The sequence below is a fragment of the Triplophysa dalaica genome, chromosome 22, assembly GCF_015846415.1.
Source record: "Triplophysa dalaica isolate WHDGS20190420 chromosome 22, ASM1584641v1, whole genome shotgun sequence".
NCBI lineage: Eukaryota > Metazoa > Chordata > Actinopteri > Cypriniformes > Nemacheilidae > Triplophysa > Triplophysa dalaica.
In genome coordinates, this window is record NC_079563.1 from 14,396,123 (window position 1) to 14,411,186 (window position 15,064).

The 15,064-nt window shown below is 39.0% G+C and overlaps 1 protein-coding gene across 4 annotated transcripts in view; it reads right to left on the reverse strand.

Annotated features, from left to right (window-relative positions):
* Nucleotides 1-15,064, reverse strand: part of cux1a (cut-like homeobox 1a) — a 104,115-nt gene that overhangs the window by 30,384 nt on the left and 58,667 nt on the right. For all 4 annotated transcript variants that reach the window (XM_056737140.1, XM_056737139.1, XM_056737142.1 and 1 more), the window contains exons 6-11: nucleotides 13,840-14,011; nucleotides 12,735-12,802; nucleotides 12,517-12,583; nucleotides 2,238-2,286; nucleotides 1,025-1,132; nucleotides 491-679 (exon numbers count right to left, since the gene is read on the reverse strand). In XM_056737140.1, the coding sequence (XP_056593118.1) occupies nucleotides 491-679; nucleotides 1,025-1,132; nucleotides 2,238-2,286; nucleotides 12,517-12,583; nucleotides 12,735-12,802; nucleotides 13,840-14,011 (653 nt within the window). The remainder of the gene's footprint in view (nucleotides 1-490; nucleotides 680-1,024; nucleotides 1,133-2,237; nucleotides 2,287-12,516; nucleotides 12,584-12,734; nucleotides 12,803-13,839; nucleotides 14,012-15,064) is intronic.

Sequence of the window (15,064 nt, forward strand, 5' to 3'; positions counted from 1 at the left end):
TATGTTACAGAAAGCTGACCTCATTTTATGACGATATCGCATCGTACATTTCACGTGCTACTACAGGTAGGGCAGATCAGTGCAGTCTGCGTAGAATTCAGCTCAGTCTCCTGCCATCCACCCGGCTGTCACTCAGACTCTAACGCTCACTACACAGGTCACATGACTAGCGTGAGCCACTGCAACATTTACAAGCCTGTCCTGCATCCGCATAGCAGCGATTTGACTGCTGCCCCCAGCGCGACCCTTCGCTTTAGGCAACATGAAAGGACGAGACGAAACAGACTGACTGGAGTCCGGTGTTAATGTGGCTTCGTAATGTGCCTCTAGCTCTTCTGACTTCTAGTTTACTGTTTAGCGAACTAGTAATAAGTTCTGCTCTGAAGCACAATATAGAGTATTTCATACCAAAAACATAAATAATAGAGTGAAGTGCGAATGTATGATTAGCCATTTCATATACACATCATATGTGACCTCTATGACTGACCTTTAGCAGGGCCTCTTTGGAGCACAGCTGCTGCCCGAGCTGGCTGATCTGATTGGCCGAGGTCTCGCTGAGCTGGGCGAGACTGGTCTGCAGTCTCTGGACGTCTTCGGCCAAACGCTCCACCTCCCTCTCCTTCGCACCCAGCTCCGCCTCCAGATTGCTGCAAGATAACTCCTCCAGAGACTTGTGCTGCACACATAAACGCACAAACACCTATCACACAATCTGAGACACATCGGAAGTGACAACATGATGACGACACCTTTACGTACTCTCCCTCAACCCGACTTTCGAGGAAACGCGAGACTGATATTAACATACACTGATAAAAAGAAACTGAATGTGTGAAATGTCTACTTTATATTTAATAATGAAGGTTTGATGTACAGCTAAATATAACTTCATATTAAAACATATTGCAATCATTTACTTTCGAAATATTCACAAGTACATGAAGAATATGAAGTGCTTTTATACAGCTTCCGTTTCCTCCCGTCACCGCCTGTTTTCTGCACAGTACAGATGTGCTCTCACCATATCCGGGGCTTCCTGGATCTGATTGGTTGGTTGCAGGGTGTTTGCAGAAGCTGAAGAGAGCTGCTCCCTCAGGGTCACGGCCTCTTTCTCTGCCGCCTCAGCTCTCTGGAAGCCACCGACACAACACACGGGTTAAAAATTGCCCAAGCAGAGGATATATAACCATTATATCAACTGACTTTCATAATCGCCAAGACCGGGAGCTAAATGATCGCAGTCTCCTGACTGTTTATTTTATGGCCGGGCTGAAAAACTGAACTGCTTGGCTGAGCGCTCTAGTATTTCAGCCGAAGTGCGTCAAGGTACGTACGGTCGGATGATTCGCACAATATGCAAATAACCCACGGTTGGGTTTAAATACAAATCGCGGCGTAAATTCGCTAGTCGCCGTAAAATATACACCTGACATGAAGAAGAGAAATTCACGAAGAGAAACGTTAAATAAATGATAAAAAGCTGCTTAAAGCGTTCAACTTTTCACCGAGCAGAACCTATCACCGCCATCTTTATGCATTTATGCTAATGACGGGTTTTATTATGCTAATTTATTCTTAACGTCTACGTAACAAGTCTTACCAAATGTTCTTTTTTCTGTTGATTGGAATAATAATGCAAATGAAAACAAACTTTTCGAATTGCTTGTTTGTTTCTGGCTTGCCCTACATTTCCTGAAATATAACTTTATGGTTTTAAAACCATAAAGCAAATAGATTTTTTTCTGCATTTACAAAACATAACGGTGAGAATTCTGAGATGGATCAATAAAAACATTACATAATAATACAAATAATAACTTGTATACAGATCAGCTACCTTTACGAAAAAAAATCGGGTCAGAAAAAAGATTCAACATTTATGACAGGAAAACGATTTCTGAATTGCACAAAAGCCATAAAAAGGCAATACATTCTTTATATTGCATCACATAAAAGATTTGATATCCATTTACATTTACCCGTTGGGGCTCGCAGCTCAAAAAGCGAACGGAAATGATGGATTTCTCCCGAAAACAAAGCAGATGGGGAGAATTAGAACAGGTAGACTGTGGATAAATGGGCCTGCTATAAAGTTCTGCGTAAAGAATTTCCAAACTCCACCGTTTACACAGACCGTTACACCGGAGATATTAATAAAAGATCTAAACATGCTGTTATTGTCTCTTATATTTGCATTCAATAGAACTACAAATACACGAGGGATAAGACTTTACCTGATTGGCTCTTTCCAAATCTGTCATCACCGCTTCAATCTCGTTGGCCCTGAAAAAAAGAAGACGCACATTACACATGCAGACTGGAGGGAAACAGTAGCGCAGGTTTGTTGCAGTAAAGCGCAATGATGCAACATAACGCAACGCAACAAAAATAGGTCACGTAAAGAGCGGACCAGGTGGATGAAACACCTTGCATAAACATAAAACGGGTAATCAGCACGCCGTCTCATTTTCGGCCCGCTTGCCTGTGTGAATATGCAATTTCGACTGCGTTGCGTATGGCGGGGCTGGATGTGTTCCTGAGAGCATTTATCATGAGAGCATCTGGGTTTGAGAGCAAAAGTGTGTGTGTGTATGTGGAGATGAGCCGTTTCAGTTGGACTTCCATAACCCCATCATGCATGTAAACACTTGCACACTCACCCGTATGCGCACAAGCCTGCACGCACACTCACTCACAGAAGCCATTAAGCCCTCTCAGTTTCAAAGTAATCCGCTGGACTGTGAGCTGTGTAGGCCAGCAGTGGGTTGATGGCTCAGCCACATGCACAAGCCCAGGTTAAAACAGAGAGATTACACTAATATAGGCCTCGGACTCTTTTTAATGCACGCTAATCTGATATAATATTCTCAATTCTGTTAGCACGCGGCTAAAAGCAGCAAATGGCACAGCTTAGGTGTGTAAGCACAACTGTCCTTCTTTCCATGAAGGTTAACTGTGCTACATGTTCTTATTAAACATTAAACTCAAGTTAGTATGGCTATTGGGTCATTAAAACCTAGCTTTAAAACACAGAAGTGGTTTGTCTAGGGGAAATAGGCAAAAGTTGACCGGTTTTGAAAGTAATGACAACTATTCTGGTTCAAATGACTATTTTGGAAATGACCTGCTAAACTCGACAGACTTTGCAATTGAAAAATACAATTTACTGTAATATATTATAGAATTATACATCAGAGTTATTATACTTTTTGTTTTTAGTTTAATAGTAGTTTATTTATATTTTAAATTAGCCTTTATTTTTATTTCATCTTCATTTTAGCTATATTTGTAGCATTTTTGTTATGTGCTTTTGTCATAATATTTATGTATTTATTTTTATGTATAGTTTAATTTGTGTTTATTTTATTTTTGTATTTACTTGTTATAATTCAAATGCCTTGGCTTAAAGGGATACTTCACCCAACAATGACAATTCTGTCATCATTTACTCCCCTCGCGTTTTTTTTCCAAATCTGTATGAATTTCTTTGTTCTGATGAACAAACATGAAGAATGCTTATAGCCAGACAGATTTTACCCCCCGTTGACTACCAAAGTATGAAAAATACAATGGTAGTCAAAAGTGCCCCAGAACTCTTCGGCACATTCTTCAAAATGTATTCTTTTGTGTTCAACAGAACAAAAAAAACAATAAAGTATTTTTTTTCAATGGGGGGTAAGATCTGTTTGGTTACAAGCATTTAGTATATTTTTTACAAATAATATTTACGTGTATACAATACATTATTTACCATAAATGTATAATGCAACTACAAGTTACTAAACACGAGCAAGGTACTAAAAATGTTATAATATTGGAGAAATAACTGAACTTTATCAGGGAGGCTATGGCTGCACCTAATCCATCTCATTTGCTTTAGCACCCCTATCTCCGCTATCAAACCGTTTACATTTGAATTGCAAAAGCTGATGTATGCGGGCAGACCTGAAGTGAAGTCAAATTCAACCGACACACAATCTCGGAGCGAGTGAAACTTGTTAGCCCACATACTGAGCTCTTAATCTGATAAAAGCACTCGCATTATTTCTATCATCCACTGTACTCTCCTCTCGAACGTCTCTCCCATTGACACTTCTGACCATGTGACTGCAAACTGAGAGGAGTCAAGTACAGCTGAAATTAATTCAACAGCCAAGCTTATTAGAAGAGATGTGCTTTAATGATTTAGATGAGCTTAACTCAGCTTTGGGCCCATTTTTAAGCAAATGACTCTAGTGTCTCGTGGGTGATTACGAGTTCAAGTTCTATTGTGGCTGAAAGGGTGCTTACTGTAAATATACTGTACTGTTTTATATTATTATACAAGCGTAATTACTCATTCCAAATATGTGATAGCTCTTTAAAAACGCAGATCACAAACATGGGCCTTTGTAGCTGATTTATGGGAAATTGTCAGCCTGTCGCATTTTCCCTGCTTTTCAAACCCAAATAGCATGTCTGTTGTAGTTAAAAATGAACCGTTAAATAACGTTAGATCAGCACAGATTTGGGAATTATGGAATATAATACTCCTTTAAACCTAAAGAGTGCAGATCAGAGGTTTATTTTGCATTAACACTGTTATGATCTCTTGTCATGGCACAGAATAGCAAATACAATCCCTCTTAAATACACTCCAAAGAGGCACTCATTCATCTCTCTCTCACACACACACACACACACACACACACACACGATTGAACCTGCATAACCTTATCTCATCTCTTTCTGCTCTAATATTCTCTCCATCCTTTGTGGGCCTCACTGTAAAAACACATTAATGAGGACCTTAAAGGGGCCATTTTCTACCATTTTGTAGTATTTCATTTCTTTCCTTAAGTCCACTTATAATGTCTAGTGTTTTTAAAGAAATAACAGTCATCATTTAGTTTTACATAACCATTTTCACCCCAAAACCATCAATTAAACATTACATTTCTGCTACTGTACCTTTAAAGGAACAGTTCACCCCGAAATGAAAATTCCGTCATTATTATAACTCAACCTCAAGTTCTTCCAAATCTGTATAAATGTCTTTGTTCTATTGAACACATAGAAAGATATTTAGAAGAATGCTTGTAACCCAATAGTTCTTGGCCAGCACTGACTACCGTAGTAGAAACAAATCTGTGTACATTTATTTGTTCTATTGAACACAAAAGAAGATATTTTGAAGAATGTAGTAAATCAAACAGTTCTGGGGCACTTCTGACTACCATTGTCATTTTTCCAACTATGGTAGTCAATGGTGGCCAAGAAATGTTTGATTACAAGCAATCGTCCAAATATCTTTCTCGGTGTTTAACAGAACAAAGAAAATTATACAGATTTGAAACAACTTGAAGGTGTGTAAATGGTGAAAGAATTAGAATTTTTGTGTGAACTGTCCCTTTAAGACTTATTTTGTAGATTACCTCTGATATGATTGGCTGAACTTTGTGTACAACTGCTCTATAGTTGTATTATTTATCAAGCTGTTAAATACCGAACAGACATGAAAATGTAAACCTGGGTGGTCAGAATCTGCAATTTTTAATATTTTCAGTGCATATTTCCGGGCAACATCTGCAGAATTGATTTAAACAGCAAAATGAATTTAACAGAGCTACACTTTACCGGTAGGTGTACGCATAATCAAATTATCCCATGTTAACCAATGCGAGCATTTTTGATTTCATAATTACTCTGAATCGACTGGGGATGGAGGTTTTATTCGACCTTTATTTAAAAAACGGTGAGCAAAAATCTAATTTGTGTTGCCCTTTTTAAGATAAAAAACATGAGGATGATCACAGCGATAAAAAGGTTGCTTCATTCCCATCTGAACCAGACCAGCATGTTCTTTATCATCCCGAACCGGAGGCCGGAGGTTATCTGCGAAACCATTTATAAGAATTATTTCATCGTCTACATATGAACTCGTCGTGATGTGGGAAAGTCGAAAAAATAACAATGTGAATGAAATCCAAGAACATATAAACACGTCTTCTTTTGTTATTGCACGAGCTACCGCTGATGAATAGACTCGGAGCGAATTAAACACTTACTGAATTTGATTATTGTGTTTGGTTGACTAAGCCCTGATGAATTATGAGAACCAGCTGCTTTGATTTTGACCTTTTTCATCCAGCACGCCCGTCAAAAAGGGGAGGTTAACTCGGCGCTCGGGCGAAGCTAGCAAGAAAGGTCCAGGTTACATGAATCCTCTGGCTGTAATTCAACTCTTTCAGGCATTGCTCTCTCTCTCCCATCTCGCTTTAACTCACTCACGCTCTCTCTCTCCCCAGTGTCTTTGTTTCTGTTGCGGCTCAAATCCCCCTGGGCTGGTACGACATTTCACAGATTTAGCCCATTAGATTTCCATTTTGCTCTCTTTCTCCATTTGGCCCCTATCTTAGGGAGCCAGAATGGGCTTTACCATGCCCGTGTTTTTTTCTGTTCTTCCATCCACTCTTAACCTTTGGAAGGCTAGGGTGGTAAGAAAACCCTTGGGGTATGATTTTTTTTCTCTTGTTGAGTGTCTGACCTGCAGGAACAAAGCTGATTTAAAAACCTCGTTCCACGAAGCCTCGCTCCCCATACTGCTGACTCTCAAAACAGCAAACAACAAACGACATCGACCCCGTTTCTTCATCAACAGCAATCACGCGGGTTTACAATTATCTCTCTTGTGTAATCTCGAATGTAAAATAAAAACAAAAATACTAAACATGTAAACCTTATATTTCATTAGTTATATGAACATATTATATTTTTATTAAATAGAAAGATAAGGAAACGTGAGTAGAGCTTGTTTCTGTGCAAAACTCGCTGCCAGAATGCTAAGGTGTCGTGTAGTTGGCAGGGTGTTGCTTTACGGTTGCTAAGGTGTTCAGAGTGGTTTTTGATCCACTGGTTTGCAGTTGCCATGGTGCACTGGGTGGCTTTTGATGGGATGTTTCATCAAACAAACCACATGATACAGAGTGAATGACATGTCTAACTTTAGTAGCAAATCAAATATGTGACCCTGGATCACAAAACCAGGCTTAAGTAGCACGGGAACATTTTTAGTAAAAGACAAAAATACACTGTATGGGTCAAAATGATTGATTTTTCTTTTATGCCAAAAATCATAAGGGTATTATGTAAATATTTCCAATAGTACCCTTTCAAAAATGAATGGTTTCATTATACTTTCCATAGTTTTTTGTTTTTATTGTTCAATTAAATTATAGGAACCACAAATGTACTATGTTTAGTTACCGTAGTCAATCTTAGGTTATACAAATTGTAATCAATAGTATCAAAAGTAGATTTTTACTATAATAAAACCATGGTTCATTTGTGCTTAAAATTATAGTGTGCATTTACACTTGCACGTGCCTTAAAATACAGTAACAAAATGTACGCGTTCGTGCAACACATCAGCACAATACGGCGAAAAATATCACAGAGCATTGTAAGAGCTTCTCGGATAGTGAAATGTCTTGCTTGACACAGATGAAATGTTTCCTTTGCGCTCAGCCGGCAAGAGCAGATCTGTGCCGATAAATCAGGTGGGTTGGACGAGGTCCTTTGTGTTCGCTGCAGTAATTCAAAACCTGCCAGACTGATGAGAGTACAGACAAATGGATCAGACAGAACAAAAATCCACCCTCCGAAATGTCACACAACCGAAAGCGCATTCGAGACCCTGTCAGGCAAAACACGGCGAAGAGACGGTGAGGTGCAAGTCGATCTGACGCTGCTCCTCTGTCAGGTTTGAGGAAAATGAAACTGCGCTGTTTATCTGAGTCAGTGCATGTGACATCACAAAACACACGGACGGAAGGATCTGAAGGTTCGTCGTAGGCGCGCAAGCGCTAGCGGCTGAGGCAAACCCACGGGGACCGGCGTGTTGTCGAGCTGATGAAATTCGTGTGCACGGTCTGACTGCACCAGCTTATTGGCCCAGTACACTTCTCCATGGTTTGCACACACATAACCCACAAATGTCTCTTATGCATACACACATCCCCACCTAGACACACAATCCAACATCCCGTACACACGCACGTGATTCTGCAGGCCTCACACACTGCTACTATTTCGGTATGCTCCCCATCTACTGCCCATTTGTCTCGTAAAGGACACAGCGCAAAACCAAACCTGCCACTTTCAGCGCAGGTGAAACAACTTTAATTGCATGTTGTTCCTTTCCAATTCAGTCAAGGAGAAACCAGAGAGTTTAACCACGCTGGGAACAAGCACAACAGGCCACACAGCGTGACAAACTCAAGTCTGAGACCTACATTGCTATAACTGCAGGAGGTAATAAAATCGCCTTATTTTCGGGTTTGGTTTTTCTATTTAAACATCGCATTAAATGAGAAAATCTAGAGTAAATAATGTAAACATTGAACTAATAATATAAACGATGATATAAAACGCATTATGTTAAATTTGAAAAAAAAAGACAGAGTAAATGAAAAAAATATTTGGTCATATAAAATAAAAGCATTACGTTAAAGAAGAAAAGGTGATATGTATATAAAATAAATAAGTATTGCTCTAAAAAAGGTGAGAAAAGGTATAAATGTTAGGGGTTAAAAATTATTTAATATAAAAATAATAAATAAAATAAAAAATACATTAAGTTTAAAGTAAAGTAAAGTGATAGATAAAAGACAGATTAAAAAAACGCAAAAAAAAAAGGAAAACGTATTAGGTTAAAAAATAAAGTGAGTAAAATGTTGTGTTGAACCGAAATACATTTGTTTAATAATCAAGTAGAAAACGTAAAATATATGGCCTATCGTTATCAAATTCAACTCGCCGTTTACGAAAACAGTGATAGTTTCGGCGCTGGCACTAGTGTGCAGCATGTATGCTCAGGCATGCAGGGGCCGATGCCTACGTCTGTGCCAGCTGTAGTTACTCTAGCTGGCGGGACATTAATGAGGAGGTCCTGAGGAGGGCTGAGACAGAGACTGGGCTACAAAACAAAAAAGCAGCGGATTAAAATTTCAGCACAACACAGAGCCCTAAGAGAGAAAGAACAAGATAGATGGCTGGGACGACAGACACCTCTCGGGCCTGTGTGGAAGGCAGACATTCCACCATGAGGGGGAGGGGAGGTCTTCAGCAGGGAGGGCACTGGGGGAGGAGACGAAGAGAGAGAGAGAGAGAGAGAGAGAGAGGTCGCATACAAACGGTGAAGCGAATTGAAGCATTCCATTATTACGCTCGGCTGAACCCTGCTCCTCTTTTCACCCTGAACCCACGAAACACACACACACACAATCTCTCCCTCTTTCCAGCTGATACTATCCTTCCTTTAGACTGAGACTGAGAGAGAGAGAGAGAGAGAGAGAGAGAGAGAGAGAGAGAGAGAGGAAGGGAGGGAGGGAGGGAGGGGAGACCACAGGACAGGATATAGGGAGACAAAAATAGGGATGATGTGACCAGATTGACGAGTTAAATAAAATCAAACTGGGGAAAAAACTGATTAGATTTATAGATTACCTTAATAAATAAAAATACCTTAATAATAAAAATCTCATACTTGAGTTTAATGTGCAAAATGAGATATTTGTTTGTTAAAAAAAGTTGAAACACTTGTGACTCAATTTATTTCGAGCCTGTCTGACACAGCAACATTACTTCAACCAATCATGTGTGTTTTGGGCCGGACCTATCTAATTGGCAAACCAGTGGAATATGAGGAAGTGTAAAAGAAACATGTTTAAATATCTGACCAAACACGTAAAACAGCATTAACACAACGCATACATTTTTGCTATTAAATAGTGCAATATCATATTTTTTCTTTACAATAAGATTGATTTTAAAACACACACACAGTCCTTCTGTCAACATTCACAGCGGCAAACATTTCCATGTAGGGCGATGATCGATGTCATTTATGGATTAGGTGTTCATACCTGCTCTGCCGCACTACTGATGCGGGAACATCGTGAGCAAACAGCCCACGTCACAGACAGAACAACGACCCACTCAAACCCGTTAGCTTATTACCAGAATCCAGCAGAGCATGACACATTCTTATGTTTGCCTAACTATTTAATACTCAAACATCTTAGCATCCGTCCCATTGACATCCACCTACTGCTACTGCAGATGAACCGAGCTACTGAAGCTTGCAACACCCCGAGGCCAGGAAAGGGCTTTCAGACGGATGGAGAATTCTTTCGACCCCACTGCCAGAAACACATGCACAGAATCACGTAACCTCATTAAGTCAGCAGTTTACAATCACTACAGCGGAAAGACGAAGACGAGCTCTGGAATTATGGAGATTTGGGTTTGTTTTAAACGGTTATACTAACTCAAATCTAGCAACGTGTAACTTATATAGTGTCCGTTGAGGGTTAATACTATACAGTGGTGGATCGAAAGCTAATGAAAATATTTGTTCGAATTTTCTAATTTAGTTAATTATTATTAATTGATGAATTATGAAATATTTACGCTAGTCCAGTCAAATCGATAAGTAGCGATTAATCAATTGCAAAATAAATGCTTGTGTTTATAATTGTATGTGTGTTGTGTATATTTATATGTAGGTCAATATATAAATGCATAGACATGCATCTTAATATGATAGGGTTGTCAAACGATTAATCACGATTAATCGCATCCATACAGAATATGTCTATGTACTGTGCATATTAATTTTGTATTTATAAACACATACACGTATAAACAAAATATTTACCTGTATTTATTTATATAAAATATAAACCTATAATACCAATAATTTAAATTATAAATGTTTATTCATTTCTTTATATTTTTTTAATATATGCATGTATGTGTGTGTTTTATTACAAAATTAATATAAACAGTAGTACACAGACATATATTATGCAAAAAGAACTTCTAATCTGGATGCAAGTAATTACGATTAATCGTTTGACATAACAATTATTTACATAAATATATGTACATCTATATTTAAATATAATTTATGTATGTCTAAATATATAATAATGTGTGTCCATTTATATATATATATATATATATATATTTTAAATGGCACAAACATCATATATTATGCTATATAAACACAGATTATTTTGGAATCTAATCATCACAATTAATCGATTTGACAGCACTAATATTAGCATAACTTGCAGCAATGGCATGAACATGCCCTTTTGTGAATTAAAGCAAAAATGGTACATTATTTTACCATTTGTGGTAAATCAAATCTTGGAATAGTGAACAATAAAAAATATTTTATAACTTTTCTTAGTTTGTCTTTTTATATCCAGATTATTTCCAGGTTTAAACAGGATTTTAAATGCCAACATGGTCTCACACTTGTGGATCCCACTGTACTGTAAGCATATAAACCATAAACCATCTCAATTGCCATTTCCTAGGTAAAAAAATGACACACTTAACATTTTAACAGTAGCGTTTGGAACAAACTAACGCTTGAGAAAGAAAGCTGAAGCGTCAGGATGAGGAATCGGTGAGCGTCCAATGGAGTGGAAACATTTTACCTGCCACATTCTTTGTAACAGCTCCCTAGAGAACCCGGACTGGAATCCGGCCAACGTTACAGAATGTCAAGATGTGTTTTTCTCGGTGTGTGTGCGTCTCTGTGTGAGCGTACTTTGCGTTTGTGTGTAAACTATCGTATTAAAATGCATGCGTTATAAGATCAAGATCTGTGCTTATGATGTGACCTTGCTCTGTGACCGCTTCTCTACCGAGGTTTGTTGCGCTAAATAAATGTGTTCTTTGACTTTAACCGTGTAGCATCAGGGGTCCAGAGTCGCAGGGTTTGGTTTTGATCACAGGTAGTGTAATTATGCCACTCCCGTAACACAGAGCTGCGTCGAAACAGCCTGCAGCAAGCGCGCTCTGCAACAGGATGCATTCCTCAGTGACAGCAAGACAAGGAAATTGCCACCTAACCCTGACCGCATGACGGGGAGTTGAGCGGGGAGAACACACATGCACAGACACAAATACACACACGTGACCCAGATGGAGGCAAACACACACATATGAGTACAGAATGATCGCGAACAAAAGGCGCATTTGAGCACGCATGCATCATCACGCAGCAACACACAAATTCATCGCCCACAAAATGTCAGTCGACTGTATGAATCCCCTCATTACTGTATACTCAATGGCTCTCAAATCATTTTGTGTGTCCGTGGGGGTTCTGAGGGACAGTATCATGCATGTTATTGTGCAGTCATCACGGGCGGGCCTTGAAGCCTATTGAATATCAAAATTTCCATGAATGAAGGTGTGATTTCACCACGCCGTGTTTTCCCCCATAATCAAACCTGTCTGCAGGAGGATTATGAGGTGTTTTGGTTGCGGATCAAAGGGGCGTGTGCGCGCGTCTGTCTGTGTCTGCACGGGCACGCAATCGAGGGCGAGCGAAGTTGAGACGAAGACGCGCCAGACAGTTCAGGAATGGCAGTAGAGGAAACCTGAACCGTTTCGACGCTAATCCTCTGCGTCTCCTGCTGGGTCGCATCAAAACAAAAACGAGTTACTCACTTTGCAGCGGATTCTTCATCGTATTTCGTCTTCAGTTGGTGGAGTTCTGCCTGAGTTGCTTCAAGTGCTGCGGAACAAATGAAGCGGAGGAGTTAAACAGGTTGAGGAATTAAACGGCGTCAATTTCGTGTATGTCATTTCAGAAACACCTCTGTCATTACATCTATAGTGCTCGCCAATGCGGCCTGTTGAAAGCGTTTGCTCGTGCGAACACAAACCTGTTTGTACGGACTGTGTTTTTAGATCCAAGTCGTCCGTCCTGCTGTCCTGAATCTCCTGTGGGTGACTGTGATCAAAGCAACAGAGAACGACGGCGTTACATTTCATTGCAAATATTACACGACAACTTTGTTACCACACACACACAGCACTGGCACGTTGAGAATACTATATATCAAATAACAGTACTTCTACTGAAGGTAAAATACAATGTGTTAATACAACCTACAGAGGAAGTATCTGTAAACATAATGGTTGTTTCTAAACCATGTGAGCTGCATACCTAGACAGCATTTCAACTTTGTATGAGGGTTGAGCTTGCGTATGGTTTTCAAATGACAAACTTATTATTAGAATTTATATGTAGAAAAAACATCTGTGTAGAATTGTTTAGAAACACATTTGACCAACAAAAGGGATTGAAATTTTGTCCTGAACATTTGTAGAGGTAGTTCTAGGGAATCTGCTTATGCACCCTAAAATGAGAAGTACAATTTACAATTTAGTTATGGAGGCCAAATATAAATAAAAATATTCCGTCAAGAAACACACATATTATGGTCATATAAACTGTGTTGGATTATATTTTAGTTCAGAACATTGTAGGAACGTTTCATATGGTGTCTAGAACTTACCATTAAGCTATAAAGGCTAAAAACTAAAAAAAAATGAACAAATCTGTATGGAATTGTACGAAACACAGATAAAATGGTCACAAAAGATGTGTAGGATTATCATATAGTTCTGAACATTTGTAGGGAGGCTGACACTGTATACGAATGGTAGCAAAAATGCTGTCTAGAACAATTCATCTGTAAATGCGAAAACATTCTTAAATACATAAAAAAACGAAATGAATCTATGCAGAATGATTTATTAAAACATATATAGTGATAAAAAAGATGTGTAGGTTTTATAATTTAGTTACTATTTAGTTATAAATGCTACAAAAATCTGAATAAAATTGTAAAGTAACACACCTATGATTTAGTTCTGATGCCAAAAAGCAAAAGGCTTCACAGCCTATGAATTCATAACATGATGACTAATGCATTATGGGATATGTGCAGTGTACTTGAAGTGAAGTGCACAGTCAAGGCTAACCTCTCCTTGTCTGCATAGTTGTTAGGAAGGTTTTCCCCTTCGCTGTTTCTCTCTCCTCCATCTTCCCCCACTTTTCGGCCCTGCTTCTCACCGGCAGGTTCCTCTGTGTTCTTGGCCTGCAGAGAACGTTCATACTGCTCCAGCTTTTCCTTAAGTGCTTTAATAGTGACTTCTGCATGAGAGAGAGAGAGAATAGAAGAGAGAGAGAGACAGTGGGAAGTGTTTATAACTGAAGGTTGATTCTACAAAAAGTCCCATTAATTATTGCTATCAGGGTATTAAAACTATGGCTACGTGTATGTCTTGTGTGTCTTTGTACACTTGCATGCATGCTAGTTATCGAAACGTCTTTAGAATTAGAGACTTTATAAAAACGCATAGTGTCCTAATAAAGATACAAAAAAATAAAAAAGACACAAGTCAGTGAAAAGCATCCATCACTTTAGAAAAACAAAACCAGGCATGTATGTTTACATGCCTGCAGACACACAAAATATCCCTGATAGAGCTTTTCCTCCTTTCAGTCTCCAGCGCAGCCATCTGCGGTGATTTAAACTCCAGCATTTCAGAGCTGACACATAATCAATGAGCGGCGGTCCCACAAGAGCCCTTTTACACCCTTAAATGCTAAACTGGACTTTAAACACTGAGAGAACCAAGGATCATCGACCTGAGCAACACTGGCATGTGCGAAGGATTACCGTCCTAGCGGATGATTCGGGTGGAAACACACCTGCATGTGTCTGTGTGAGGCAGATCGCGTGTGGCGGGACAAATAAAATATTTCTGTTGTTGAAGTGCATCGATTGGGGGAATTCCACAGATGGTGAGGGTGCGACGACAACTCCTTTTGTACGTTTAAAAAAAGAGAAACCAGGAAACGCGTCTGGCTAAAACAGCAGCGGACATAAATAGAGACCAGATGACTACAGCTCATTTGAACAAAAATAGGGCCATGTCTATGTGGGTACACTGCCAACGTGACATATGCACAGCTCATTTCATTTCCAAGGTACAAATAAATCCTGTTTTATAAAATGAAAACGTTTAAATGGCCTTGGCAAGGCATTTAACTTGCGTAATGGAATATGTGATATAGAATATTTAGCAGAATGTAATGTAGGGCGGGACTGAAATATTTTCAGATGCTGAGGAAGTTATTACAATTTGTTCATTCGATTTAATGAAGAAGTGGGTAGTTTTTTAAATATTTAATGTCATTCGG